The sequence below is a fragment of the Urocitellus parryii genome, unplaced genomic scaffold (assembly GCF_045843805.1).
Source record: "Urocitellus parryii isolate mUroPar1 unplaced genomic scaffold, mUroPar1.hap1 Scaffold_49, whole genome shotgun sequence".
Lineage (NCBI taxonomy): Eukaryota > Metazoa > Chordata > Mammalia > Rodentia > Sciuridae > Urocitellus > Urocitellus parryii.
In genome coordinates, this window is record NW_027554054.1 from 857621 (window position 1) to 885088 (window position 27468).

Below are 27468 nucleotides of genomic sequence, written 5' to 3' on the forward strand. Positions count from 1 at the left end.
TGTGCTGAGCACCTGCCTCCTCACACACACCCTGAGGTGGTATGGTCCTCACTGCACCTTTCAGATGAGGAAAGTGAAGTATCTGGACGCTCACTCAGGAATATGCTAAGACCTTAGCCGCAGCGCGCAGGCGCCACACGCCAGCCTCGCGCCAGCGCGCCCTCAGTGCGCAGGCTCCCCGGCCGCTCTCTTTTCTGCTCTTCCTTCTCTCTCTCTCTCTACAGGCCGTTGCGTCCTATGTCGCCACGGGCCCTCCAGAGGCTGAGAGGGGAACAGCGCGGCCAGGAGCCCCTGGGGCCCTGCGCCCTGCAGTTTGTCCTCCGTGATGATGGGGACACAGAAGAAGAAGGACCAAAACGGGGTCCGGGTGAGCCGGCGACCCAGGGGCTCAGGGAAGGAGGGTGTCCAAGTCAACAAACGGTTGGAGCTGGTGAGGAGCAGGGCAACCTGTGGGAACTGGGGGCGGGGGCGCGGAGCGTGACGTCATGGGAGGGCGGGGTGGGTGTAAAGTGGGGTCTGTACTGCGGTGAACTGGTGGGCGGGGTCTTGATGTCATGGGTGGGGCCGGGCTACGGGCAGCTCTGCAGTGGAGAGGGCGGGGCCAGACGTAAGGGGCGGGGCTAGGGCGGGACCGGGGCGAGCAGGGGCGGTGTCGAGGGCAGGTAGGGTCGCCGAGGAGAAGGTGGGGCTGTGCCGATAAGGGGCGGGGCTAAGGGCCAAGTAGGCGGGGCGAGCAGTTAAGGGCCCAGGTGACGATACTGAGCTGCATTGGGCAGGGCGGGGGCTTCGCTAAGAGGGTGTGGCTCTGAACTCCAGGGGTGGGACTAAAGGGGAAAGCTGGGGTGGGTTGATGAAATTGAACTACAGCGGGGAGGGTGTGGCTCTGTACGGTTGGAGGGGTTGTGGCGGGCAGGACCGGCTAAGGGGGTCGCAGTGAAGGGGATGAATGATGGGACTGCGCTGCTGCAGGGAGGGCGGCTGCTGCTGCGGGGACGGTGGTGTGTGATGTTAGAAGTGAGGCTGGGGTGAGCAGGGGCGGCGTCAGAAAGGAGGGGTCCCCTCACTGCAGAGGGGAGGGTGGGGCAGCGGCGTCCAGGGGCAGAGTGCCAGGGCAGAGTGCGGCTGTTGACTGCGCTGCAGTGAAGGGGTGGGGCAGGGCTTCCTGATTCGGGTCATCCTAGATTTCATAGTTTAGCATCTCCAAAACCTTTCAGTTTATTCATAACACCTCTGCCTAACCGGGGATGTTGCATCTTGCTCCTTCCTGCCTCCCTCACCTAGGTGTCCGCTACAGGGAGGTAAAGGAAAGTGAAATGCCCGCTGGTCCCACGATGTTTTCCCCTTAGTACGGGCCTCATCTGTAGTTTCTCGTTTGTATGGGTTATCTGATAGTGGCTTCTCTGAGCTGGCAGGTAGCATGACTGTTTTGCTCACCTTGTATCAGTCTCAGTTGCCCCTGAGTTTTTATCGAGTTGGCAAGTTAAAAGGCTATAATGTTAAAAGACATTGTGGAGTATGGAAATTGTCCTTAGATAGTTTGGGGATTTGCTTTAAAAGTTATTGACCTTGCCACTTAAGAGCTGGTCTAACCCCATAGTCTGGTGGAGGTGGGACTGAAGTCCCTTCTTTGAATTCTATGTCTGTACCCGACCTCTTCTGTTTCTCAGCCTGAAAGTAACTCTCCCCAGCTTTCTATTTCTTTCTATCTTTTTTATTATGGAAAATTTCAAACACAGAGATATGGTAGTACAGGTACTTCATGTGTCCATCCCTGGGATCCCTAATTATGGACACTTGGCAACTACTATCTGGCTTGGACTTTCACTCCCTTCTCTCCAGGGATGACTTAAAAACATCCAAGACAGCACACCACTTGCCCTTAAACTTGCCAGTCCTGTTTCTGACAACTCTCAGGGTGCACCACTTTTCATCCTGTCCCATTATTACCAGCTCAGGATCAGTTGTGAAGTCTGCCACTTCACAAACCTTTTGTCCTTATTCAAATGCCCTCCAGATTGTCTTTAAGAATAACTCCCAGGCGGAGGGCATTTACATGTTCTGGGTACCACTCATTTCTTCCTCACAGTTTGGGAAGTGGGGTGATGTTGACAGCAGCGGTGACATCTTCAATTTATACTGGGCTGTGGCTCAGTGCTGGATCCCTTGCCTCAGGCATTGGAGGCAAGGGCTCCATCCCTAGCACTGCAAAAGAAGAAAACAGGAAAAAAACCACATACACATAATTAAATTTAGGCTTTTTTATTTGAACCTGTGCTCTCTAAACCACACAATGATATTGTCCCTGCTGGTGAAAATTGGTGGGTGAATAGAGAAATAGAGGTGTTCAAGGTTATGAAAAAAAAGAAGAGATGATTGTATGTCTGAATGGGAAAAAATAATGCTTATGTGAATCCCTCCTTGAAATCACTCTGGTCCAAGAGATTGGCTTGGGGCTTTGTGATTGTGTAAGCCTTCTGCTTGTTGTGTGGGGTGTTTTGTTGTGTTGTTGTTGTTTAGTTTTGACTTTTGTACTGGGGATTGAATCAGGGGCATTTTATTACTGAAGCAGGGTCTTGCTAAATTGCTGCACGTCTCACTGAATTGCTGAGGCTGGCTTCAAACTGTTGGTCCTCCTGTCTCAGCCTCTCTAGTTGCTGGGATCTTGCATTTTGGTGCTGGGAATTGAGCCCAGAGCCTCGTGCATGCTAAGTATCCTCTTCCACCAAACTGCACCCCCGGCCCCTGCTTTCTGAGGGTATTAGTATCACTGACTTAGGTCCCCTTCCCAGTCTCTGGATTTGTGCATGAGCTCTATATCTGTATCCATGTGTCCAAATGCACCTGACCTTACAGACTAGGGCTTACCTGCTCCTCAGGCTTCCCTGTCTCTGTTGAAAACCACATGCCAAGATCAGCCACCTGGAAGATGTCCCTGGTCTCTTGACATTTGTGCAAACCATTGAAAAGTCCTGTGTGGCTCTAAGTGCACAGGGTTGTGACCCATTCTTCCCAGTCTCCACCTCTGCTTGTCCAGGCTGCCTAGACAGCTCTCCTCACTCGCTTTTCTAGCCTGCTCTGCTCAGCCACACTGCCCTTCCTTTGCTGCCCTCTATGCCTACAGTTCCCCACGTTCAAGTACCAACACATGGTTGGATCTTTCCTCCCTCAGAGGCAGAGTCTCTTCCCCGTCACACTGCCATACAGACTGATTATGGTCACAGTTGCCCTACAGTCCCATTCCCTCTATTCTGGCCCTTTTCCATCTTCTGGCAGTTACCTGCGAACATACTGTATACATTACTTGTTTGTTCTTTGTGTTTTGCATGGGTTGCTTCCTGGGGCTGAAGTGTCTGCTTCCTGAAAGGACTTTGTTGCTAGCTGTGTGTCCCCACCACCCAGCAGGCATGCACAGAGCTCCTCCTGGAAGACCGAAGGCATGTCTTCCTCAGGGTGCAGGCTCCTGGGCTGTAGAGTCAGTGACTTCCATTCCAATGTGGGATCCACCTCTTCTGGATGTAGGAGCATCGATGAGATACCTGATGAAAGCTTTGGGATGCTTTCCTTGGCCTTGTTGGACTGTGGTGAAGAGATGCTGGGCCCTCAGTGGGCACTCAGCAAGTACGGAAATGATGTGATGTTGAAATGGAGGAAGCAAGAGAGCTTTTCTAGAAGAAAAGCCTCCCGGGGAAATGGACGCAGACACCTATAGGCCTGGTCCCCACCTGCCGCCTAGAGTGTGGACCTTGGTGTCATGCATGGCTCATGGGTGTTCCTTTGGCTTTGGTTAGAAATCACCATTACTGTCTCAGTCAGGGGGTCCTAAAGACAGCTTACTGAAGTTAAGTCAGATGAAGTGCCTTCAGATGCACCCCAGGGGTATGTAGTGAGTCTTGACAGAGGCATGCACAGCATGAGTGCCACACCACATTCTGAGAGCTTGCCACCTGCAGCGTGTGCCCCCTTTCCCTGCGTGTGTGGAGTCCTGCCTGTGTCTGCATTTCCCACTAGCAGAGTCTTCCAGAATGTGCTCTTTCCTTCTGTCCTCGCTTGCTTAGCCTGTGCTTTTGAGTTTCATGCAGGCTGTGGGTTTTCGTGGTCAGCTCCTTCTTGCTGAGTAGCAGTGTATTGCAGGGTGTTCATCCGTGGTGTTTCAGGGGTCTGACTCAGTTCTGGTTGGGGGCTGCTCTGCCTGGAGTTGCTGAGCTCTAAGGACAGGTGTTTTGTGGGTTTGGGTTTCATTTTGGCTGATGGGGCATCTACAGGGAGAACTGCTGCATCGGGAGTGGATGCGTATACCTGGACCAGCAGGTGCTGAGCGCTCCTCCAGCGTTTTATCCCACCTGCCTATGGGCTGTGTGAGGCTGAAGGTGCTCCAGCCTCCAGGGAATTGGTGTTGGCAGCCTCTGCCCCCATCCCTCAGCAGGGACAGTGCTCCTCACTGGCTTTTGATTTACATTTCAATAAAGATGTTGTTGGGTGTCTTTCCATGTGCCTATTGTCCATTTGTTTGTCTTCTTTTTATTAATATTTTTTAGTTGTAGATGGACACAATATCTTTATTTTATTTTTATGTGGTGCTGAGGATCGAACCCAGGGCCTCGCATGTGGCTAGGTGATCGCTCTACCGCTGAGTCACAACCCCAGCCCCTGTTTGTCTTCTTTTGTGAACCGTCTCTTCACATTTTGCTGCCTGTGGTGGATTCCAAGGCTGCTCTGTGAGCATGGAGCACTGACACCTGGCCAGACATGTGGCTGCTCATCTTGCTGCTGCCTATGGATTTCCAAAGAGGTTCTATTCAGTCAATTCAAGTGTTCTATGGGTTTTTGCCCTTATAACTCATAGGTGGAAATAATAGGAGTGTTTTCACATGCACAGGCCCTGGTTTGATCCCCAGCACCATGCATATGTGCCTGTACACACAGCATTTGTTAGTGTTCTGTATGAGGAAGCAGAGGTGTGCATGACATGGAGCTGCTTCATGACTACACAGCTGGAACGTGAATGCATTGGCCTGACCTTATAACTGACCTAAGTGCTGTGGTGGGCGGGCTTGCTTACAGGGGGCACGTAACCTGATGCAGTTGGCCCTCCATACCTGCAGCTCCCACCAACCACAGGTTGAAATATGTCTCAAATTCACAGCTGTGCTTCTTGTGTGTAAATGTGTTTCTTGTCATCGCTCCCTGAACAGCACAGTGTGCAGGCTACTGAGACAGGATTTGAGTTAAGTTAGGCAGAACACACAGGTGTGCACAGGCTCTGTGCAAACACAACACATTCCATAGAGGGGACTGGAAACATTCCCCCACCCCCCTGCGCACGCACAAATGCTAAGGGGTGACAGTGCAGTGCAGCCATTGAGAAATGATGTTATGCAGCAGGACGTCTTAGTATTTGGGACCAGTGGCTACTTTGACATGCTGGTGGAAACCAGATACCTAAAAATCATGAGTTTACTTTATTGCATTGAAAAATTTTCCCTCAGTCCCTTTCAAAGAATTATGTGTGTATGTCTGTCTTGTTTTTGTGTACAGTATAGTTCCTGTTCCCTGATGGTAATTGAAATACATTTAAATTGTGCTATTAAATAACCAAAAAAAAAATAAATTTCAGTGTTCAGGCTGCTGCTGTTAGGCTGGAATAAAGACTTGAAATGCTGTGGTGGTTTTAAACTTGCCAACACTGTGTCATCTTTATTTTTGATAGTCATTTGATTTTTTCCCCCTTTGGTACTGGGAATTGAACCCAAGGGTGCTTAACTACTAAGCCACATCCACAGCCCTTTTTAAATTTTTTTTTCTTTTTTTTTAATAATTTTTTTTAGTTATAGGTGGGCACAATATATTTATTTTATTATTTTATTTTTATATGGTGTTGAGGATTGAACCCAGTGTCTCACGCATGTTAGGTGAACGCTCCACCACTGAGCCACAACTGCAGCCCCAATTTTTTTTTTTTCTTTTGAGACAAGTTCTCACTAGGATGCTTACAGCTTTGATAAGTTGCTGAGGCTGGCTTTGAACCTGCGATCAGCCTCAGCCACTAGGATTATAGGCATGTACCACCACACCTGTGATAGTCATTTTATTTTTTTTTTAATTATTTGTCCTGAACTTCTCAGAAGATGATATACAGTCAGTCAAAAAATATATGAAAAAGTGTTCATCATCACTAGCAACCAGAGAAATGCAAATCAAAACTACTCTAAGATTTCATCTCACTCCAGTGAGAATGGCATCTATTATGAATACAAACAACAAGTGTTGGTGAGGATGTGGGGAAAAGGGAACACTCATACACTGCTGGTGGGACTGCAAATTGGTGCAGCCAATAAGGAAAGCAGTATGGAGATTTCTTAGAAAATTGGGAATGGAACCACCATTTGACCCAGCTATCCCTCTCCTCGTTCTATACCCAGAGGACTTAAAAACAGCATAATACAGGAATGCGGCCACTCAATGTTTATAGCAGCACAATTCACAATAGCTAAACTGTGGAAACCACCTAGATGCCCTTAACAGATGAATGGATTAAAAAATGTGGCATATATACACAATGGAATGTTACTCAGCAATAAAAGAGAATAAAATCATGACATTGCAGGGAAATGGATAGAGTTAGAGAAGATAATGCTGAGTGAAGTTAGCCAATCCCCCAAAGCAAATGTTGAATGTTTTCTCTGATATAAAGAGGCTGATTCATAGGTAGGGGAGGAGAGAGTGAGAGGAATAGACAAACTCTAGATAGGGCATTGGGGTGGGAAGGGAAGGGAGGGGAGGGGGCATGGGGTTAGAAATGATGGTGGAATGTTATGGACATTATTATCCAAAGTACACGTATGAAGACATGAATTGGTATGAATATACTTTTTATATAACCAGAGATACGAAAAAATTGTGCTCTGTATGTGTAATAAGAATTGTAATGCATTTCGCTGTCATATATAAATAAATTTTTTAAAAAATTATTCTAATTAGTTACACATGACAGTAGAATGCATTTTGACAGGGGCTGGGGCTGTGGCTGTGGCTCAGTGGTAGAGCACTTACCAAGCATGCATGAGGCACTGGTTTCCATCAGCACCACAAAAAAATGAAATATTGTGTCCATCTAAAAACTAAAAAGTAATTTTTTTTTAAAAAAAGAATGTATTTTGACACATCATACATAAACGGAGTATAACTTCTTGTTTTCTGGTTGTACATGATGTAGAGTTTCACCGTTCATGTAGTCATATGTGCACATAGGGTTATAATGTCTGATTCATTTTACTGTTCTTCCTACCTCCATCCCCCCTTCCTTCCTTTTACTCCCCTCTATATAATCCAGAGCGCTTCTAGTCTTCCTAGCCACCCCACTCCCACTTGCTATGAATTAGCATTCACATATCAGAGAAAATATTCCGCTTTGGTTTTTCGAGATTGGCTTATTTTGCTTAGCATCATATTCTCCAGCTCTGTCCAGTTATCAGCAATGCCATAATTTTATTCTTTTTTAAAGATGATTAATATTTCATTGTGTGTGTATATATATATACATATATATACACACACACACATATGTATGTGTATATATATATACACACACACACACAATGAAATATAAATGTATATATTTTTTATATATGTATATAAATATATATATATACTCATATACATATATGTGTGTGTGTGTGTGTATATATATATATATATATATATACATACAAATCACATTTTCTTTGTTCTTTCATCTGTTGAAGGGCACCAAGGTTGGTTCCATGGTTTAGCTATTGTGAATTGAGTTGCTATCACCATTGATGTGGCTGTATCATTATAGAACTTAGTCCTTTGGGTATAAACTGAGGAGTGGGATAACTGTGTAAAATGGTGGTATCACTCCAGATTTTCTGAGGAATCTCCATGTTGTTTTCCAGAGTGGTGACAACAATTAGTCATTTGATGTTAATTGCATCAAGAACAAAACTCCCTGCTGGGCATAGTGGTCATGCCTGTAACCCTAGTAACTCTAGAGGCTGGGACAGGAGAATTGCCTCATCAGACTTGAGGACAAAATTATTTTAACATGAACAAGAACAATATTAGAAAATTATAATCCTTATAATACGCACCTTTTTTTAATATTTATTTTTTAGTTTTCGGTGGACACAACATCGTTGTTTGTATGTGGTGCTGAGGATCCAACCCGGGCCGCACGCATGCCAGGCGAGCACGCTACCACTTGAGCCACATCCCCAGCCCCCGCCCCCTTTTTTTTAGTTTGAAGTATTGGAATTGAACTCAGGGGTGATCTACCACTAAACTATACCCCCAGCCCTCTATTTTTCACTTTGTCACTGAGGTTGCTCAGGCTGGCCTCAAATTTGCCTTCCTCCTGACTCAGCCTCCCAAATAGAGTCTCTGGGGTGACAGGCATGGCAAGTTGTCTTCACATCTGGCTCAGCTCTACTTCGTAACGTACACTGTGACCCCTGTGCAGAAATGACCTCGGCTTGTTTCACCAGATAAATGTCGAGGATCTTGAGGACGACCCGGTAGTGAACGGAGAGAAGTCTGATTGTGTGTTAACAGATGCTGCAGTGTCAGGGAACAAAGGAAGGTTTCAGCGTGGAAACCCAGAGACCAAGCGGGAAGGAAATGTGGCCAAGGCTGCACCCCCGGAGCAGGTATGGGGACCCCATGGTAACAAGGAGGCTGGCATGTCAGGGAAGGGCTGTGGCATCCTGCCACATGCCACCTGTGTCGGATTTTTCTTGGAGGTATAATTTTCTGAATTTGCTTTGGCTGATTCTGTGGGATCCCTGATGAAGTTTGTGCTAAAGTCCTTGAGATCAGTGGCAGCCCCAGGGGTATTGCATGCAGGTCCCTGCCCTGCCTGCTGCCCACTGTGCTCCAGGCAGCTCTGTGCCTTCTGGGAGCAACCACTTCTGGTGAAGCGTCCCTGAGGAGCTTCTCGCTGCCCAGAGGAGCTGGCCCAGTCAGGGGCAGGTGGGCGCCCCAGGCATCCTGGACCAGCTCTGCAGCAGGGCAGGGTGGGAGAGAGAGGCCACACTGACAGCAGGGGGTACGGGCAGGGTCCTGCTGCAGAAGGATGTGAGGGGCCGCAGGTGCTCCAAGTGGTGCTGGCTTGCTGCTTTGGTTCTCATTGTTTAAGAGTTTGCTTCTCTCTCCATTGATTAAAACATCTTATTTTTATTAGTCTAATGCAAGTGGAAAACTCTGGAAGAAGAAGCAGAAAAATAAGAAAAACAGTACAGGAGAAGCCTCGGTATGCGACCAGACTTGACTAGCCCCTACCCAATCCCTCCGTGCCCCTTGGGCCGTGTCCCTCACGGTGGTGCTGGGAGAAGACCATTTTATTTGATGTCTTCATTTTTTCCTGTCAGGAGTATAACTATCTAAGAGGTCAAGGACAAAGAAGAGTCACCTACAGTTTTGCTTGTGATTTGCCCCTTTGTTCCTTGGTTGTCATGGCCTACTCCTAGTTTCCGTGTCCCAGCTGCCCTCTGCAGGGAGAGTCCCTTCCCAGCCCTGCTTCCTGTTGCTGTTCACCCAGCCGTCATCCCGCCAGTGCACGAGGGGTGCTGGGTGTGGAAGCCCACAGACCAGATCCCCCTCAGTCAGCACGTTTCATTCTTGCCTTGATCCTCCTTGTCTCATTGTTCATCCTGAAGAGAGGTGGTAGCTTTGTTGCTGTTCAGTTGGAGTTACAGGTCCCAGTTCCATTCGCCTGAGGATGTGAGCTCACCTGTGAGACATGAAGTGTGGCTCTCTGGCCCGATGGTTCCCAGGGCCTTCTGGATTAGTGATGGTTCTGAGCTTCCTCCTATAATACATCTCCTCCTTCTGAGTTAGATCATCTTTTAGAAAGTACATACCAAATAACTTTTCAAAGTAACTCTTTGTTATTGGTTGTCACAGCACTTGGAGTGAAGCCAGTGTGGTGATTAACAGTTCCTTCTGGGCTTTTAGGAAAGTGGGATGGAGGATATCGACCACATCTTGGAGAGGATTGAGGATGGCAGTGGGCTCAGCCGCCCGGGTCACCCACCACTGAGCTCCAGGAAGCATGTCCTGTATGTGGAGCACAGGTATGGCCTCGGCCTCTGATTTTGATGCGGAGGAGTGATTTAGAAAGAGGACAGTTTGCTGTCTTTATTTATTTAGAAGTGTTAAGAGTTCATTATTAAACATTTAGGAAGTAGAAAAAAGGAGAAAGAAGTAAGGAAAAGACATCTGTGTTTCAAAGGACTTTTTTTTTGGTACTGAGGATTGAATCCAGGGGTGCTTTACCATTGAGCCATATCCCCAGCCCTTTTTATTTTTTTGAGGCAGGATCTCACCAAGTTGCTTAGGGCCTCACTAATTTGCTGAGGCGGTCCTCAAATTTTCGATCTTCCTGGATGCTGGGATCATACCGGAGCATCACTGCACCTGGCTCCTTTTTATTTTTGATTTTGAGACTGGGTATTGTTAGCTTGTTTAGGGCTTGCTAAGTAGCTGAGGCAACCTCTAACAAGGAGTCCTCCTGCCTTGGCCTCTGAGTAGACACGGGTGTGGCACCATCATGCCCAGCTCAGGACTTCCAAACAGCTTGCCTTTGTATGTCTCATGAGGCGTTTTGAGCTGTACCAGTGTAGTGTCACCCTTGGATGATCACCCATCTCTTGGTCTGGTGGGTGCTTAATGAAACCTGATCTTTGCCAGCTTTGACAAGCAAGCTGCCTGTATTGTTGAGGCCCTCCACTTTGCGTCAGGGTGCATGCTCCCTGTACGAAGCCTGGCAGATGAACACTGGACCCGCAGGTTCTCTCCTAGCAGTGACCAACTGCATCCCTTGGGTGCCCCATGGGGCCAGTCATGGTCAGGTCCTTTTGCAGGTGGCAGATTTAAAGAAAGCAGGCCTAGAAATCACCTTTCAAGCCCAAAATCATTGTTCTTTGGCTGGACTCTTACTTAGCTTTCTGCAATTTTGAGACATTGTAGGAAAGCCTGACTTAAGTTTTCTTCCTCACATTTCCCACATTCTAGACACTTGAATCCAGACACAGAACTGAAATGGTATTTTGGTGCTCGAGCGGTCCTGGGGGAGCAAAGGTAAGGCCCACAGTAGCTGCATTCTCAAGCTGTTTTTACCTGCTTTCATTTCTTATGGGTGGGGCAGCCATTGAAAACCCTGGGGGAGAGTACTGAAAGCCACACTGGACAGATGGAGCCCTTCCAGGGCCTGTGCAGATGGCTGAGACGCCAGGAGGCCAGGCTGTTTCACACCTTCTCAACTGTGCACCTCATATTTTTAAAAGGGTCCTAAAAGCTGTTAAACTTTGAATCCTGAAATTTTAGCCAGATCCATTTTGTTTCTCCACCAGCAGGAAAAATGACAAAAAGTTTGGGTTCTGAGATCAGTTTTATGTCACCTAACTCGTTCCTGGCTAGTCAGCTTCTGCAGTGTCAGCTGATGGTGAGCAGGCAGTGGAGTGTCCCTTGGCTTTTCCAGGGGAAGTCAGGGCCCATCCTGGGACTTTCTGTAGGAGGTGGGAGTTCCACTCTCCATCTCCTTACCGAAACATCCAGAAGTTTGTGTCTTTTTAAGTATGTATTTTCTGATTATAGAGCTGAATGCTTTTTGTTAAAACTCTGAAGCAGTGTAGAAATGTTCCCTCTTATTCTGATCACCTGTGGCCATGTCCTCAGGCCTTTCTGCACGCCTCTCGAGGAAGCTGTGCTGGCTTTGGCATGTCGGAGTCCCAGGTGTCTTCTGTGCCTGATGCACAGGGTTCTTTGTTAGGCCAAGGATAGGCGTGTCCACACCTTGGCTGCAGGCCCCCTGCATCCATGCAGCCCTCCGAGAAGTGGCCCACTGTGGGTTTCCTCGAGTACCTGCGCCTTGCCCAGCTGCCCTCCCAGGAATGGTGCCACCGAGGCCCACCTGCACTCGGTCGTCCTCAGCTACATCCGTGACCACACAGTGCCTTGAAACTGTGTGAGGTGTGCACGCGGCGCCCTTGTCTGACTGGTGTCTGTTGGGTCATGAGTGGGCCAAGGATTATTTTCAGACTTCGTTTGTTCCCACTTTCCTTGTGTTTAACAGTTTTTGCCTTGTATTTTTGTTTTTAAGTGTTTGAGGACTCATGGGTTTCTGACTTCTGTGTGTTTTGGGTTATTTGTGAAAAGCACTTACATGAGCCACTACCTGTGCTGCTCAGGCCAAGTTCTGCCGCTCAGCCCAGCTCTGTCTGCCTGCCCCTGTGTTACATTTTTGCATCATCTTATTTTTGTAAATTATAGTTATTATCAGTCATTAGTTAATAATTACATTTGTTTTTTAGTGTTTGTGGTGCTAGGGAGTGAACCCACAGCCACACACCTCCGAGCCACACACCTCTGAGCTGCCCCCTGCACATATTTCAGTTTTATGTATCTATTTTTGAGGTGAGGCCCTCCGTGCTTCCCAGGCTGGTCGCACACTCATGAGTCTGCATGGACCTCCCCCTCAGCCTCCCAGGCAGCCAGGACCACAGGTCTGTAACCAGGTCAGCTCACTTACTACCTTTATAGTAGCACACTTTTTTGTTGTTTGTTTCTTCAAAAATTTAAGTCCTACTGAAGTATGTCCAGTGAAAAGCTGTGGTTCCCTCCTTCTTGGTCCCCCACCCTTGTCCTGTTGTTCAGAGACCAAACCTTAGCTCCTTTCTGTTCCTCCCTCCTGGTGACCATTCAGGGTTTCCATATAGCTGTGCACTGATCTTTGGGGGGAATCTGACTTCCTCCTGATACAGATGGGGTCTGCTCCCTTCCCCCTGTCTGTGCTGTCTCCACACCCCCAGTGTCACGACCCTTAAGGTGCTCCTCCTGACCCTCCCTCCAGCATCCATCAGGGCTGCCTCCTCCCCTAGACTTCTGGCTGGCAGCTCACCTCAGACAGACCTGGTGGTGCCCAGGATGCTGTAGACTTCCAGGCACCGGTGGTTTCCTTTCCACTGTTTGCTGCGTGTGCAGAGTTGTGCCATGTTGTGCCTTTCAGCCTCTGGCCATGCTTTTCTTTTTGTGTATTTGTTCTTCTCACACAGTTTTCATGTCTCTTTTTCAGAAAAGAAAGATGCTGTTTTGTCCTGTTCTGGGTAGTCCAGCTCCTTATTCCTTGTTTTGTTTTAGTGAAATAGGGCACTGTTGAAAAGCCTAGAGATTGGTCTACACACATCCACATCCCATCACTCAGCTCAGGGTGCAGCCCTTCCAGGCCTGGCTAAGATGCCACCTGGCAAGGGAGCCAGACCCCCTAACAGCAGCTAAGAACTCTTGCCCAAAGGGGGCCTGGTACCCTCAACTTGTCGCTCACATAAGAGTCGCAGGGAGCTGGGTGCCTGAGGACCCTCAACACTCTGCTCTCGGTCTTCTTCCTTGCAGAAATATGCCAAATTACTCCTCAGTTTTCCTCATTGTTTCCATGTTTTCCTTTTCAAAGATTGGAGTCATATTGCTGGGGTGTGGGTCACAGGTCCACTTCCCTAATTTGCCTCTGGCCATGGCCAGGCATTCCTCCTGTGCAGCCTGTCCCACAGGAAGCAGCTCGTTTGCTCAGGGAATTGCAGTGGCCCTGAGCTCCTGCTCTGCACCATGTTCTAGGGTTTCACTTTTGTTTCCTTTTTGTCCTTCTTGCCTTCCTGCTGGACTGTTGGCCTCCCTGTTCCCCTGGATCTGATGGTAGCTGCTTGCACAGGTCGCAGCTGGGGTCCCCTCTTCACGCAGCAGTGCTTTGCTCTCCCTCCCTGTGTGCCCCCTGCCCACTGCTCTGCCTCCAGGGAGAGCTGGAGGGATTGGGTGGCCAGCCTGGTCCCTGACCCATGGAGGTAAAGCTGTGCCTGTCTCCTCCTCCCCAGGCCGCGACAGAGGCAGCGTGTATAACCCAAGTGCACGTGGCTGACAACCCCCAAGAGCACCTGGCCGCAGTACAGCAAGCCAGGTGAGTCTGTCACTCCTGCAGCAGGGGGCTGGCATGCTGGCCTCAGTGCCTTCCAGGTGGGCCTTGCAGCACCATGTACAGCTACGTGTGAGGTATAAAGTTCCTGAGGGTGCAGCAGCCTGTATGTCCCCAGCTGGCCTGGCCTGTGCAGAAGCTCTCAACTTCCGTGCCATCTGCCTCGTCCTCTGGGTGCCATGCTACAGGAAGCAGCTGAACAGAGGCTTGCATTTTTAAGTGTTTTTTTTTTTTGTGTGTGTGCTGGCACTGAGCCTGAGCCCTCCAAGCCTCACATGCCAGGCTGGGCTCTGCTGCTGAGCTGCATCCTCAGCCCTTGAGTTTGTTTTCACATTATGATAATTTGGGGGCTGGGGTTGTAGCTCAGTGGTAGAGCGTTTGCCTAGCATGTATGAGGCCTTGGGTTCGATTCCTAACACCACATAAAACTAAATAAGCAATATAAAGGTATTGTGTCCATCTACAACTAAAAATATTTTTAAAAATCAATAATGTATGATAGTTTTATGTTTAAAGAAAACAGCCATGCAGAAGGTGCAGGGTAGGAAGTGAATGCCCTCTCTGGGCATCGGCTGCACAGCATAGAGAAGCATCCAGACAGCCCTCTGCAGGTTGATGGGGCACATACTGTAGAAGAGGTCATGGGTGTGTGGAGGACATGTGTGGAGGGTGGTAACCAATGCACCTCACCTGCTGTGCCTGTGGGGTTGGGATTCTAGAAGAATCCCCTTGGACTCCCAGTGAGGATCGCCTGGGAGTTCGGGACCTGTGCTTGTAGGATCAACCCTGATGCCTCTCATGTATCTTCTGTTCCCACCAGGCCTCTTGCCCTTCTAGCAAAGGAACCCGAACATGGTAGAGATAGGGGCTCATTGTCTCAATCTGCAGGACTTGGACCTTGGGCCGGGCTCTCAGGAGGGAGTAGCTCAGGGGAAGCCCATGAGAACCATTGGCCATTTAGCGGTTGTCTTAGCAGACTGAGTTTTTCAGGTTAACCAGAAGAAATGGTCCCTCCATACAGTCACACAAAAGGAGCAGAACCGTATTTGGTCAGAGGTTACACGTGGCCAAGGCCTCTGACCTGGCCCTGTGCCTACTGCACGCCTCCTGCCCCAGCCCCTCACAGCCACCCTGGCTGCTGGTCCCAACCAGATGTGATCGGGCACCCAGATGGACCTCCATACTCCCATCCCTGAGGTTTGTTGTCCTGGGCCACTTCGGCTCCATCCTTTCCCAGAGCTCATCTGAATTCTATAGAGAAGTGAGTCTTTGTGGAAAGCAGACGGAGGCCAGCTCCCGGGACAGCCCAAGCAAGCAGTGGGAAGCAGGCCCAGGTGTTCTGAGAGAGTCCCCAGACGTCAGCCTCTGGCCCAGAGGCAGCCCAGCCCCAGGCCTGGGTGACCTGTAAGACCCCTCAGATCGAGTGGGTTGGTATCACAGAGTCCTTTCTGAGAACAGCACAAGGGAGACTGTTGGGGCTGCTGTGCTCTGTAGAGGCGCCATGTCCTGGCCTCCAGCACACCCTCTGTACACTCTCACCTGCCAGGTCTGTCTATGCGGCTGTTGGAATCGAAAAAAGGCCTTTCCTTCTTTGCGTTTGAACACAGTGAGGAGTACCAGCAGGCACAGCACAAGTTCCTGGTGGCCATGGAGTCCATGGAGCCAAACAACATTGTGGTGCGTGGGCCCCGCAGCTGCCAGTGGGTGGAGGACGAGTGCCCGGGCAGCTGCTTCCCTGGCAGTGGGGCCCCCGGACCCGAGGGGCACTGTGAAGACTTGGCACTCAGGAGACTTGGCACTCAGGTGCTCTCCTGCTGGGAGCTGCGTGTAGTGGCACTATGGTCCTTCCCAGGTGCTGCCTCTGTCTTGGCCTCACTGGGGAGGTAGGGGGAGCATGTAGATCCTGCTGGCCCCATGTCCTCCACGTAGGGGGGCGGGAACCTGCTTGCTTTCAGTCCTCTGTCCTGAGACCTGGGAGCCAAGACAGCCCCACTGGGCAGGGAGGGTCCCCAGTTCCTACCTGGAGCCAGGTCCAGGCCTTGGCTGGGTAATAGCAGTGCACACCTGGAGTCCAAAGGGAATTTTGTCTGTCACCTGGTGATCATGTCTCCTGGTGTGCACAGGTCCTGGTGGACTGCAGGGGTGTCCTGTGGGTCCCTGCCTGTGACCTTCCTCCAGAGCTGCCCTTCTTTTCTGGTAGGTTCTGCTCCAGACAAGCCCCTACCATGTGGACTCACTCCTGCAGCTCAGTGATGCCTGCCGGTTTCAAGAGGATCAGGAGATGGCACGAGACCTCATAGGTGAGACCCAGTAGGCAGTGCAGCCTGCCTGTTCTCGCCACTAGAGCAGATGCAGGTGGCAGGACGTTGTCAAGTAGCACTTTGTGGAAGGTGTGTCATGCCTGGTTTAGTGTGTCCCGGAACTGGGCAGCCGTCACTGCAGTCCATTCCAGGAAAACAGCCTGCCATCTTCTATCTTCCCCAGGCCCCAGAACCCCTGACTTCTGGTCAGACTCTCCGTGGCCCTACCTATGTGGGAGCCATTCAGTGGAAGCACTGTGCGTGGTCTCTGCCCATGGTTGTGTGCCCCATGTGTGGTGTGACCCAGGTTTGCGTGTGCTCTTGGCTGGATAGTACTCCCCCTTTGGACAGACGTGGTTGGCGAATCTGTCATCAGTTGGTGGTTCTGGTTGCTCTTCCGTGTGTGCGCACACGCTGCTGTGGGTGTCTGGGCCATGTTTGTATCACCTGGGGACTGGGCATGAACAGGACATGTGGCAGTGGCACTCCATGGTGTTGAGGGCTTTTCTCATTCAGGCTCACAAGTTCTGTGGCTGCAATTAATGCTGTGGCACCAGGGAAACCTAGGAGGTCCCATTGCAGGGTCCCAATTCTGTGACCCCTTCTTTCGAGTGCTTCGCTTGTTTGGGGTCTTGGGAGTTGCAGGCGCCTACTGTGGCTCATTCCTGCCTCTGTTGCTGCCCACAGAGCGAGCGCTGTACAGCATGGAGTGTGCCTTCCACCCCCTGTTCAGTCTCACCAGTGGGACATGCCGGCTGGACTACCGCAGACCTGAGAACAGGTGAGCTGCCTCTCCTGAGGGCAGCCCTCCCTGTGGGTCTGGGATACTTCTGCAGGCCTCACAGGCCTGTGTCTTGGTTCGTAAATCAGTGATGCTTAAGTCAGATTCAGCCTGACAGAGCAGACCTGGGTCTATGCTCTGCTTTATGACATTTCTGTGCTGACCACCTCTGGCATCAGCCCCAAGGCAAGCCTGCATGACTGCAGCAGTCTCCCTGCTGTCCTGTGTGTATTCTTGCTGCTCTGGGCAGTGCTGCTTGGCTGTGGCATGGCCCCCACCTTATGGCCACCATGCCCTGTCTCAGTGCAGCAACTTGGCTGCACCGGGCACTCTGTCTAGACTTTCTCCACTGGTTTCTTTTTCTAGTAAACTCTCAGTTCTAAAAATAAGTCTACAGGATGACTAAAGTTACACAGCTTTATGTACCCAACAGTAGCGCCATTGAAATTTGAGGGTAAATTAAGATCATAATTATAACCGTTTTTAGCTCATTTCCCTTCAATAACAAGTAGCAAACCAAAAGCAAGATAATGATTTCAAAAAGCTTGGTTTTCAGGGAGCTGAGGCTGTAGCTCAGTGGCAGAGCTCTTGCCTAGCACTGGTTTGATCTTCAGCAGCACCACATAAAAATAAATAAAATAAAAAATATTCTGTCCATCTACAGCAACAACAAAATTTTTTTAAACCCTTTTTTTAAATATTTATTTTTTAGGTGTACATGGACACAACACAGTGCCTTTTTTTTATGTGGTGCTGAGGATCGAACCCGGGTCCCGCCTGTGCTAGGCGAGCGCTCTACCGCTGAGCCACAATCCCAGCCCCAACAACAAAATTTTTTAAAAACTTTCAGTACATTGGTGTGTGTTCAGCTCTTCAGGCACACACAAAGCTTCTCCCCAGACACAAAAGGCATTCGCAGACTCCTATGAGGACCTGGACACTGGCATGGAGCCAGGTGGCCCTCAGAGGCTGCTCTGCTGTTTGCTTCCACTTGAACTCACATGGACCTTTTTGGATGTAGGAGCTTCTACCTGGCCCTCTACAAGCAGATGAGCTTCCTGGAGAAGCGTGGCTGCCCGTGCACCGCACTGGAGTTCTGCAAGCTCATCCTGAGGTGAGTGTCCACCAGGGATCCACTCCTGCCAGTCCTCACGGCAGGGGCTTCTGGGCTGCAGAGACCCTGGGCCCTGACATTTTCCTAGCTCTCTTTGCTCTTCTCTCACTGTGCTGCCTGCGAAGCCTTGAGCCAGACGAGGACCCGCTGTGCATGCTGCTGCTTGTCGACCACCTGGCCTTGCGGGCCCGGAACTATGAGTACTTGATCCGCCTCTTCCAAGAGTGGGAGGTAGGTGTGCGCTTGCTGTGTGACTAGTAGCCATGGTGAGGCCATGAAGCAGAGCCAGGGTGGGTTCCAGGGACCTCCTGCCCTTTAGTCTCCCTCATCTCTGCTGTTGAGCAGAATCAGGTCTTCCCAGAGGGAAGCAGCCTTGCATCAGAACCCCAAGATGAGCACACAACTGCATCGAGTGTGCGTGTAGAGATGGTGCTTAGTAATGGACAGTCAGGCAGACCACAGAGCTGGGCATGCTAGGCACAGAAAGGGACAGCCACTCAGGGAGGGAGGTTGTGATGCAGGGCTGACAGGGACCCTAGGTCCTGAGTGTGGGGACGACAGTCTGGGTAGTCACGACTGGTTACCTGTTCCAGGTCAGAGTCGCACATAAATGCCACCTGCTATCCTGGGTCCCCAGACCCAGGAGAGTGGGGTTTGTCTTGGGCTCCACTGAGTGCTAGGGAGCATGCACTATCTTGCTACAGCTGGGGTGTGCACACAAGTCGAAGCAGCAGTGTAGGTGTGTTGGGTCAGGCTCCATGTGTGAAGATCAGTCTCACCTCTCGCTTTAGTGTAGCTGCTGCAAACTGAGTGGGACAAACAGCTGAACAGAGCTTGTCCAGAGGGGGCTCAGGCCTAGGAGGGGAGGAGGGGGAGGAGCCTGTACTTGTTCTACTTTTCTGCTTGAACCTTTCATAGTACATATTTTTTGTGAATAAAGAAAAACATTTTTCATAAAAAATAAGTAATGAAAAACAGGTAAATCATTTAAAATCACATAACTCTTTATACAGTTGGCCAAGAAATCTCACTTCCAGGGATCTAGTTTATAGAGATTCCAGGAGCTCAGGAGAATGGCTATAAGAAACCCACGGGGTCCCCAGAACCAGCCACAGAGGAGTGTTTGTGGTGGTTTATAAGATTACAGAACTCTGTGGAGACCAGCATTCCCTGTTAATGGAAAAGCATGGAGTAGATCATGTCTGTTACATCGCACACAGAGAAAGGCGGGGAAATGTTTGAAGAGGGTAGTGGCCCCTCTAGGTGGGGGCAGTCATAGCTTGGCTGCCTTCACTCTGGACCCTGCTGTGTGGGGAGAGGGAGTCGCTCCGTTCCCCCACAGTGCTGAGCCTGAGGGGCTCAACAGAGCTCTTTTCCAACTGACGTTGCCTTTCTGCACATTGAAGACCCCCAGGTGGAGCAAGTCCTCCATCCAGGTGTGGGGGGGCCTGCTTTGTCAGCTCACTGTGGTGCACCTGGTCCTCACAGAGGGCAGGCCCCTCACCTGGCCTCTTGCTCCCTTGTAGGCTCATCGGAACCTGTCGCACCTCCCAAATTTTGCCTTCTCGGTTCCATTGGCATACTTCCTGTTGAGTCAGCAGACAGACCTCCCCCAGCATGAGCTCAGCTCTGCCAGAGAGAAGGCCTCCCTCTTGATCCAGCAGGCACTCACCATGTTCCCTGGAGGTAGGTACCAAACTGGCCTGTGCAGTGGTTCTTCCTGAGGGTGGAGACCTGGTCCCAGCCCTACCTGGTGCTTAAAGAAAGATGTGTTCTCCAGCCAGCCTAAAAACTGCTGATGTTGCAGTTAGCTGATTATCCACCTCAGCGGGCCAACTGCATGCCAGCCAGGTGGGAGGGGGCCTTGGGTGAGGGACAAACTGTGTGTCCACTAACTTTGCTGTTAGTTACAGGGCAGGAGAGAGATACAGGGTATGCACATTGGTGTTTAGTGTTAGGGAGAGAAACAGCAGCAGAGGGTTGAGCGGGGCCTGGACCTGATCCAGAGGCAGTGTGTGGTACGGCCCATTTCCAGGGTACCCCCCCACACACACTAGGCCTCTATCTGCACCCAGGGCAGGCCCAGGGGGCTGCTGCCTACTCAGGCGACGGGTGGCGAACCTTCTCCACAAGCACGCAGGAAGTGACCCTCTAGAGGAGGCCGTCCTTGCACTTGAGGGTAGGAGTGTTTGTGACAGAGGTGTGCACACACTCGGTGACTGCCCCTCTGAGGGGAAGTCCCAGAGTCAGCACTGCTTTGTTGGCTCTGACAAAGCCATGGAGAGGCCCCAGCACTGGGTGGACGCGAGCACAGGCAGACCCACCTGCAGTGTCCAGAGCTCCCTGTCAGGAGCAGAGCCAGATCACCAACTCAGGGCTCAGCCCATCATCCCAACAGCCACCTCTGTCCCCCTCGGGTTCGATGCAACTGGGAGCCCTCGGTAGGCCAGCCGAGGTGGGGGACACAGGGCCACGGGGCCCACGTTGAATAACAGAGCTGTCATGGCTATCCCTTAGGAGAGACCCTACTGCGGCTTGTCCCTGGGAGGCAGTTGGTAGGCCGGCTTTCCCAGCAGCTGCCTCTGGCAGGGTCTCGGCATGTGGGCAGTGTAGGGAAGCCCTGCCTACTCAGCCGGAGAGTACTGCATGGGGACAGTACTAGAGCTGGAGAGGCCCTGACCCAGAGGACTGGACACCCAGAGCCCGTGACCATGTGTTGGCCACTGTCCTTACCCTGGGGCCCTGTAGGGTCACCTCCTCCAGGGCACTAGCCGACCCCACTCTCACCAGTCTGTCCTAGGGTCTGTTGCTCATGCTTGAAGGGTAATGGCAAGTCTCCCTGAGATGTGGAAGGGCACTTGGAGGACAAGGGTCTGCCTCCAGGGTGCAGAGGTACCTGCTCATCCTTTGTGGACCCCCATGCTCAGCCACTCCCCCTGCAGCAGCTCGGAACACTGGTCAGACTCAAGGACCCCGTGGCCTTGCAGCCTCTGTGACGACCCAACTCCAGTCGTGTCTGTGATCAGGGCCCACAAGGCCCCGGGTCATTGTCCTGGCCACTGAGCACCTGAGCCTCTGCTTCCTCCTGCAGTCCTCATGCCCTTGCTCGAGTACTGCAGTGTGCAGGCCAATGCCACCGTCTCCAATCACCGCTTCTTTGGACCAGATGCTGAGATAAGGTAGAGCCTTGGTGCCCTGCTGGGATAACTCCTGGTGGGCATCCTCATCGCCTCCTGGGGGCCCTCGCTTACCCTCAGGGCAGTGGAGGGGTGGCAGGTGCGCTCTGCACCGCAGGGTCAGGGTGTGTGTGTGGCTCAGTCTCCTGGAAACCTGCTTCAGCCTGATGGCAATCTCGGAGACAGGAAACCCCTGGGGATGTTTGTTACTGTCCCCTAAGGAAGGCCTGGAGTCTGTGTCCACATATGGGTCACCTTACGTCTGAAGAGAAACACTGGTGGGTCAAGTAAATGGCCTCTGGCCTAAGACATGAGGTTCACGAGATGCTTTTTGACAGGAGTGGGCAGCAGGGCTTAAGGTCAGACAGCATGACCCACAGGCACTGGCTGTGGGCAGAAGGGCTCTCGTTGCTGGTATGTTCCACGTTCTGCATTGGCACATATCACCTTTTTCATGTTTCTCATAAAAAATACAGAGGAGTCAGCCAGGTGTAGTGGCACAGCCTATGATCCCAGCAACTCTGGAGGCTGAGGAGGGGGATCCAGCCTCAACAACTCAGCGAGACCCTGTCTCAAAGTAAAAAATAAAGGGGGCTGGAGTTGTGGTTCAGTGGTGGAGCACTTGCTGTGAACTTGTGAGGCACTGGGTTTGATCCTCAGTATCACATAAAAATAATAATAAAATAAAGATATTGTGTCCATTTAGAACTAAAAATATATATAAGATATGAAAAATAAAAAGGCTGAGGATGTGGCTTAGTGGTAGAGTACCCCTGGGTTCAATCCCCAGTACCAGAAATAAAAAGAAAACATAAATGAAAGAAAAACATGTTATGGGGGTCCACCCCAGAATCCCCGTCCCCTAGCCAGCCTTCATCCTCTGCACTTGCTCTCTGCAGACACAAATGTACACTGAGCATCTCAGTCAGCTGAGGAGCACAGACAGCACTGATTCAAAGTCGCAGACCTCTCTGCCCTCCCTTCAGGAGGTGAACTGTCCCTCAGTAGCTGAGAGACAGCCTCTTTTTGCTCCAGATGGTCCTGCTGGGGGGTCTGCTCACAGGCTTTGCTCCCACAGTCACGCCCCATCCTGACCCAGGTTTTGCTCCCAAAGCCAGCCCCAATCCTGCACCCTGACCTTGCTCCCACAGCCAGCTCCCTATCCCTGACCTTGGCCATGCTCCCACAGCCATCCTCCTGCCCTGACCCTGGCCTTGCTCTACCAAGCTCCCCATCCCTGACCTTGGCCTTGCTCCACCCAGCTCCCCATCTCTGATCTTGGCCTTGCTCCCACAGCCAGTCTCCCATCCCTGACCATGGCCTTGCTCCCACAGCCAGTCCCCCATCCCTGACCCAGGTCTTGCTCCACCCAACTCCCCATCCATGACCCTGGCCTTGCTCCCACAGCCAGCTCCCCATCCCTGACATTGGCCTTGCTCCACCCAGCTCCCCATCCCTGACCCAGGTCTTGCTCCCACAGCCAGCCCCCAATCCCTGACCTTGGCCTTGCTCCACCCAGCTCCCCATCCCTGAACCTGGCCTTGCTCCCACAGCCAGCTCCCCATCCCTGACCCAGGTCTTGCTCCCACAGCCAGCCCCCAATCCCTGACCTTGGCCTTGCTCCACCCAGCTCCCCATCCCTGACCCTGGCATTACTCCACCCAGCTCCCCATCCCTGACCCAGATCTTGCTCCCACAGCCACCCCCCCTATCCCTGACCCAGGCCTTGCTCCACCCAGCTCCCCATCCTTGACGCAGGCTTGCTCCCAAAACCAGCCCCCCATCTCTGACCTTTTCCTTGTTCCACCAAGCTCCCCATCCCTGACCTAGGCCTTGCTCCCACAGCCAGCCCCCAATCCCTGACCCAAGCCTTGCTCCCACAGCCAGCCCCCCATCCCTGACCCAGGCCTTGCTCCACAGCCAGCCCCCAATCCCTGACCCAGGCCTCGCTCCACAGCCAGCTCCCCATCCCGGACCTAGACCTTGCTCCACCCAGCTCCCCATCCCTGACACAGGCCTTGCTCCCACAGCCAGATCCCCATCCCTGACCCTGGCCTTGCTCGACCCAGCTCCCCATGCCTGACCCAGGCCTTGCTCCACCCAGCTCCCCATCCCTGACTTTGGCCTTGCTCCCACAGCCAGCCCCCTGCCCTGACCCAGGCCTTGCTCCACCCAGCTCCCCATCCCTGACACAGGCCTTGCTCCCACAGCCAGATCCCCATCCCTGACCCTGGCCTTGCTCCACCCAGCTCCCCATGCCTGACCCAGGCCTTGCTCCACCCAACTCCCCATCCCTGACTTTGGCCTTGCTTCCACAGCCAGCCCCCTGCCCTGACCCAGGCCTTGATCCCACAGCCAGCCCCCTGCCCTGACACGGGCCTTATTCCCACAGCCAGCTCCCCATCCCTGACCTTGGCCTTGCTCCACCCAGCTCCCCAGCCCTGACGCAGGCTTGCTCCCAAAGCCAGCCCCCCATCTCTCACCTTTTCCTTGCTCCACCAAGCTCTCCATCCCTGACCTAGGCCTTGATCCCACAGCCAGCCCCCAATCCCTGACCCAAGCCTTGCTCCCACAGCCAGCCCCCCATCCCTGACCCAGGCTTGCTCCACAGCCAGCCCCCAATCCCTGACCCAGGCCTTGCTCCACAGCCAGCTCCCCATCCCGGACCTAGACCTTGCTCCACCCAGCTCCCCATCCCTGACCTTGGCCTTGCTCCACCCAGCTCCCCATCCCTGACCTTGGCCTTGCTCCACCCAGCTCCCATCCCTGACCCAGGCCTTGTTCCCACAGCCAGTACACCATCCCTGACCCTGGCCTTGCTCCTACAGTCAGCCTCCCATCCCTGACCCAGGCCTTGCTCCACAGCCAGCCCCCAATCCCTGACCCAGGCCTTGCTCCACAGCCAGCTCCCCATTTCTGACCCAGGACTTGCTCCACCCAGCTCCGCATCCCTGACCCAGGCTTGCTCCCACAGCCACCTCCCCATTCCTGACCCTGGCCTTATTCCCACAGCCAGCTCCCCATCCCTGACCTTGGCCTTGCTCCACCCAGCTCCCCATCCCTGACCCAGGCCTTGTTCCCACAGCCAGTCCCCCATCCCTGACCCAGGCCATGCTCCACCCAGCTCTCCATCCCTGACCCAGGCCTTACTCCCACACCCAGCTCCTCATCCCTGACCTTTGCCTTGCTCCACCGAGCTCCCATCCCTGACCCAGGTCTTGCCCCCAAAGCCAGTCCCCTGCGCTGACCATGGCCTTGTTCCCACACCCAGATCCCCATCCCTGACCTTGGCCTTGCTCCACCCAGCTCCTCATCCCTGACCCAGGTCTTGCTCCCACAGCCAGTCCCCCATTCCTGACCCAGGCCTTGCTCCACCCAGTTCCTCATCCCTGACCCTGGCCTTGCTCCCACAGCCAGCTCCCCATCCCTGACATTGGCCTTGTGTCACCCAGCTCCCCATCCCTGAACCTGGCCTTGCTCCCACAGCCAGCTCCTCATCCCTGACCTTGGCCTTGCTCCACCCAGCTCCCCATCCCTGACCCTGGCCTTACTCCACCCAGCTCCCCATCCCTGACCCAGGCCTTGCTCCCACACCCAGCTCCACATCCCTGACCTTGGCCTTGCTCCACCCAGCTCCCCATCCCTGACCCAGATCTTGCTCCCACAGCCACCCCCCTATCCCTGACCCAGGCCTTGCTCCACCCAGCTCCCCATCCCTGACCCAGATCTTGCTCCCACAGCCACCCCACTATCCCTGACCCAGGCCTTGCTCCACCCAGCTCCCCATCCCTGACGCAGGCTTGATCCCAAAGCCAGCCCCCCATCTCTGACCTTTTCCTTGCTCCACCAAGCTCCCCATCCTTGACCTAGGCCTTGCTCCCACAGCTAGCCCCCCATCCCTGACCCAAGCCTTGCTGCCACAGCCAGATCCCCATCCCTGACGCTGGCCTTGCTCCACCCAGCTCCCCATCCCTGACCCAGGCCTTGCTCCACCCAGCTCCCCATCCCTGACTTTTGCCTTGCTCCCACAGCCAGCCCCCTGCCCTGACCCAGGCCTTGCTCCCACAGCCAGCCCCCTGCCCTGACCCTGACCTTATTCCCACAGCCAGCTCCCCATCCCTGACCTTGGCCTTGCTCCACCCAGCTCCCATCCCTGACCCAGGTCTGGTTCCCATAGCCAGTCCCCCATCCCTGACCCAGGCCTTGCTCCACAGCCAGCCCCCAATCCCTGACCCAGGCCTTGCTCCACAGCCAGCTCCCCATTTCTGACCCAGGACTTGCTCCACCCAGCTCCCCATCCCTGACCCAGGCTTGCTCCCACAGCCAGCTCCCCATCCCTGACCCTGGCCTTATTCCCACAGCCAGTCCCCCATCCCTGACCCAGGCCTTGCTCCACCCAGCTCCCATCCCTGACCCAGGTCTTGCTCCCAAAGCCAGTCCCCTGCGCTGACCATGGCCTTGTTCCCACACCCAGCTCACCATCCCTGACCTTGGCCTTGCTCCTCCCAGCCCCCCATCCCTGACCCTGGCCTTGCTCCAACAGCCAGCTCCCCATCCCTGACCTTGGCCTTGCTCCACCCAGCTCCCCATCCCTGACCCTGGCCTTGCTCCCACAGCCAGTCCCCCATCCCTGACCCAGGCCTTGCTCCACCCAGCTCCCCATCCCTGACCCTGGCCTTGCTCCACCCAGCTCCCCATTCCTGATCCTGGCCTTACTCCCACAGCCAGCCCCCCATCCCTGAACCTGGCCTTGCTCCCACAGCCAGCCCCCTGCCCTGAACTTGGCCTTGCTCCACCAGCTCTCCATCCCTGACCCAGGTCTTGCTCCCACAGCCAGCCCCCCATCCCTGACCCAGGCCTTGCTCCACCTAGCTCCCTATCTCTGACCCAGGCTTGCTCCCAAAGCCAGCCCCCCATCTCTGACCTTGGCCTTGCTCCACCCAGCTCCCCATCCCTGACCCAGGCCTTGCTCCACCCAGCTCCCCATCCCTGACCTTTGCCTTGCTCCACCCAGCTCCCCATCCCTGACCCAGGCCTTGTTCCCACAGCCAGTCCCCCATCCCTGACCCTGGCCTTGCTCCGACAGCCAGCTCCCCATCCCTGACCCTGGCCTTGCTCCCACAACCAGCTCCCCATCCCTGACCCTGGCCTTATTCCCACAGCCAGCTCCCCATCCCTGACCTTAGCCTTTCTCCACCCAGCTCTTCATCCCTGACCGTGGCCTTGCTCCCACAGTCAGTTCCCCATCCCTGGCCCAGGCCTTGCTCCTCCCAGCTCCCCATCCCTGACCCAGGCCTTGCTCCCACACCCAGTTCTCCATCCCTGACCTTGGCCTTGCTCCACCCAGCTCCCATCCCTGACCCAGGTCTTGCTCCCACAGCCAGTCCCCCATCCCTGACCCAGGCCTTGCTCCACCCAGCTCCTCATCCCTGACCCTGGCCTTGCTCCCACAGCCAGCCCCCCATCCCTGACCCAGGCCTTGCTCCCACAGCCAGCCCCCTGCCCTGATCCAGCTGGTGAGTCTGTACCTTGGGAGGTCGCACGTCCTCTGGAAAGAGCCTGCCACCATGAGCTGGCTGGAGGAAAATGTCCGTGAGGTTCTTCAGGCAGTGGACGCTGGGGACACCGCTGTGGAGGCTTGTGAGAACAGGTGAGATGCTGGGTATTCGTGCAGGTCAGCCCCTCCTGCCCTCTCAGAGCACCCTCTGATGTTAGATGCTGTGGGCCAGAGTGGTTTCATGTCTGCTGCCGCTGGCATAGCCCTGCTCTCCTGTGGGTGAGCATGTAGACCCTAAGGGTGCTGCCACTGTCCAGGTGGGATTGTAGGTATGGCATGGGTCTGCCCATATTCTGTCCTGCCTACTGCTGTGCGCCTGGTTCTCACATCTGCTATAGCAGGTGCCAGGCTCACACCTGCTGGCAGAGATAGCAGCAAGCAGCAGCCCTGGCCCACTCCCACCCATGGTCTGGCCTTTGGCCCTGTTAGCACTGTGGTCTGGGGACTGCTGTGGCCAGGCTGGCTGGTACAGTGAGGACTCTGTGGTCTGTGCTGGCCAGGAGTCTCCCCTAACTGCCCAGAGGAAGCCCTCGGCTGTGGAAGTAAAATTGAAGAAATGATG

General features: G+C 53.2%; 1 protein-coding gene across 1 annotated transcript in view; it reads left to right on the forward strand.

The window, feature by feature from the left end:
• Positions 1–237: 237 nt before the first annotated feature.
• LOC144252620 (ribosome quality control complex subunit TCF25-like) overlaps positions 238–27468 on the forward strand; it is a 30253-nt gene continuing 3022 nt past the window's right edge. The window contains 15 exon segments of the mRNA XM_077794832.1: positions 238–369; positions 371–430; positions 8505–8666; positions 9200–9268; positions 9973–10091; positions 11032–11097; positions 13881–13963; positions 15525–15655; positions 16179–16278; positions 16966–17059; positions 18081–18173; positions 18299–18404; positions 19700–19859; positions 21265–21352; positions 26841–26999. Coding sequence (XP_077650958.1) covers positions 238–369; positions 371–430; positions 8505–8666; positions 9200–9268; positions 9973–10091; positions 11032–11097; positions 13881–13963; positions 15525–15655; positions 16179–16278; positions 16966–17059; positions 18081–18173; positions 18299–18404; positions 19700–19859; positions 21265–21352; positions 26841–26999 — 1622 coding nt within the window.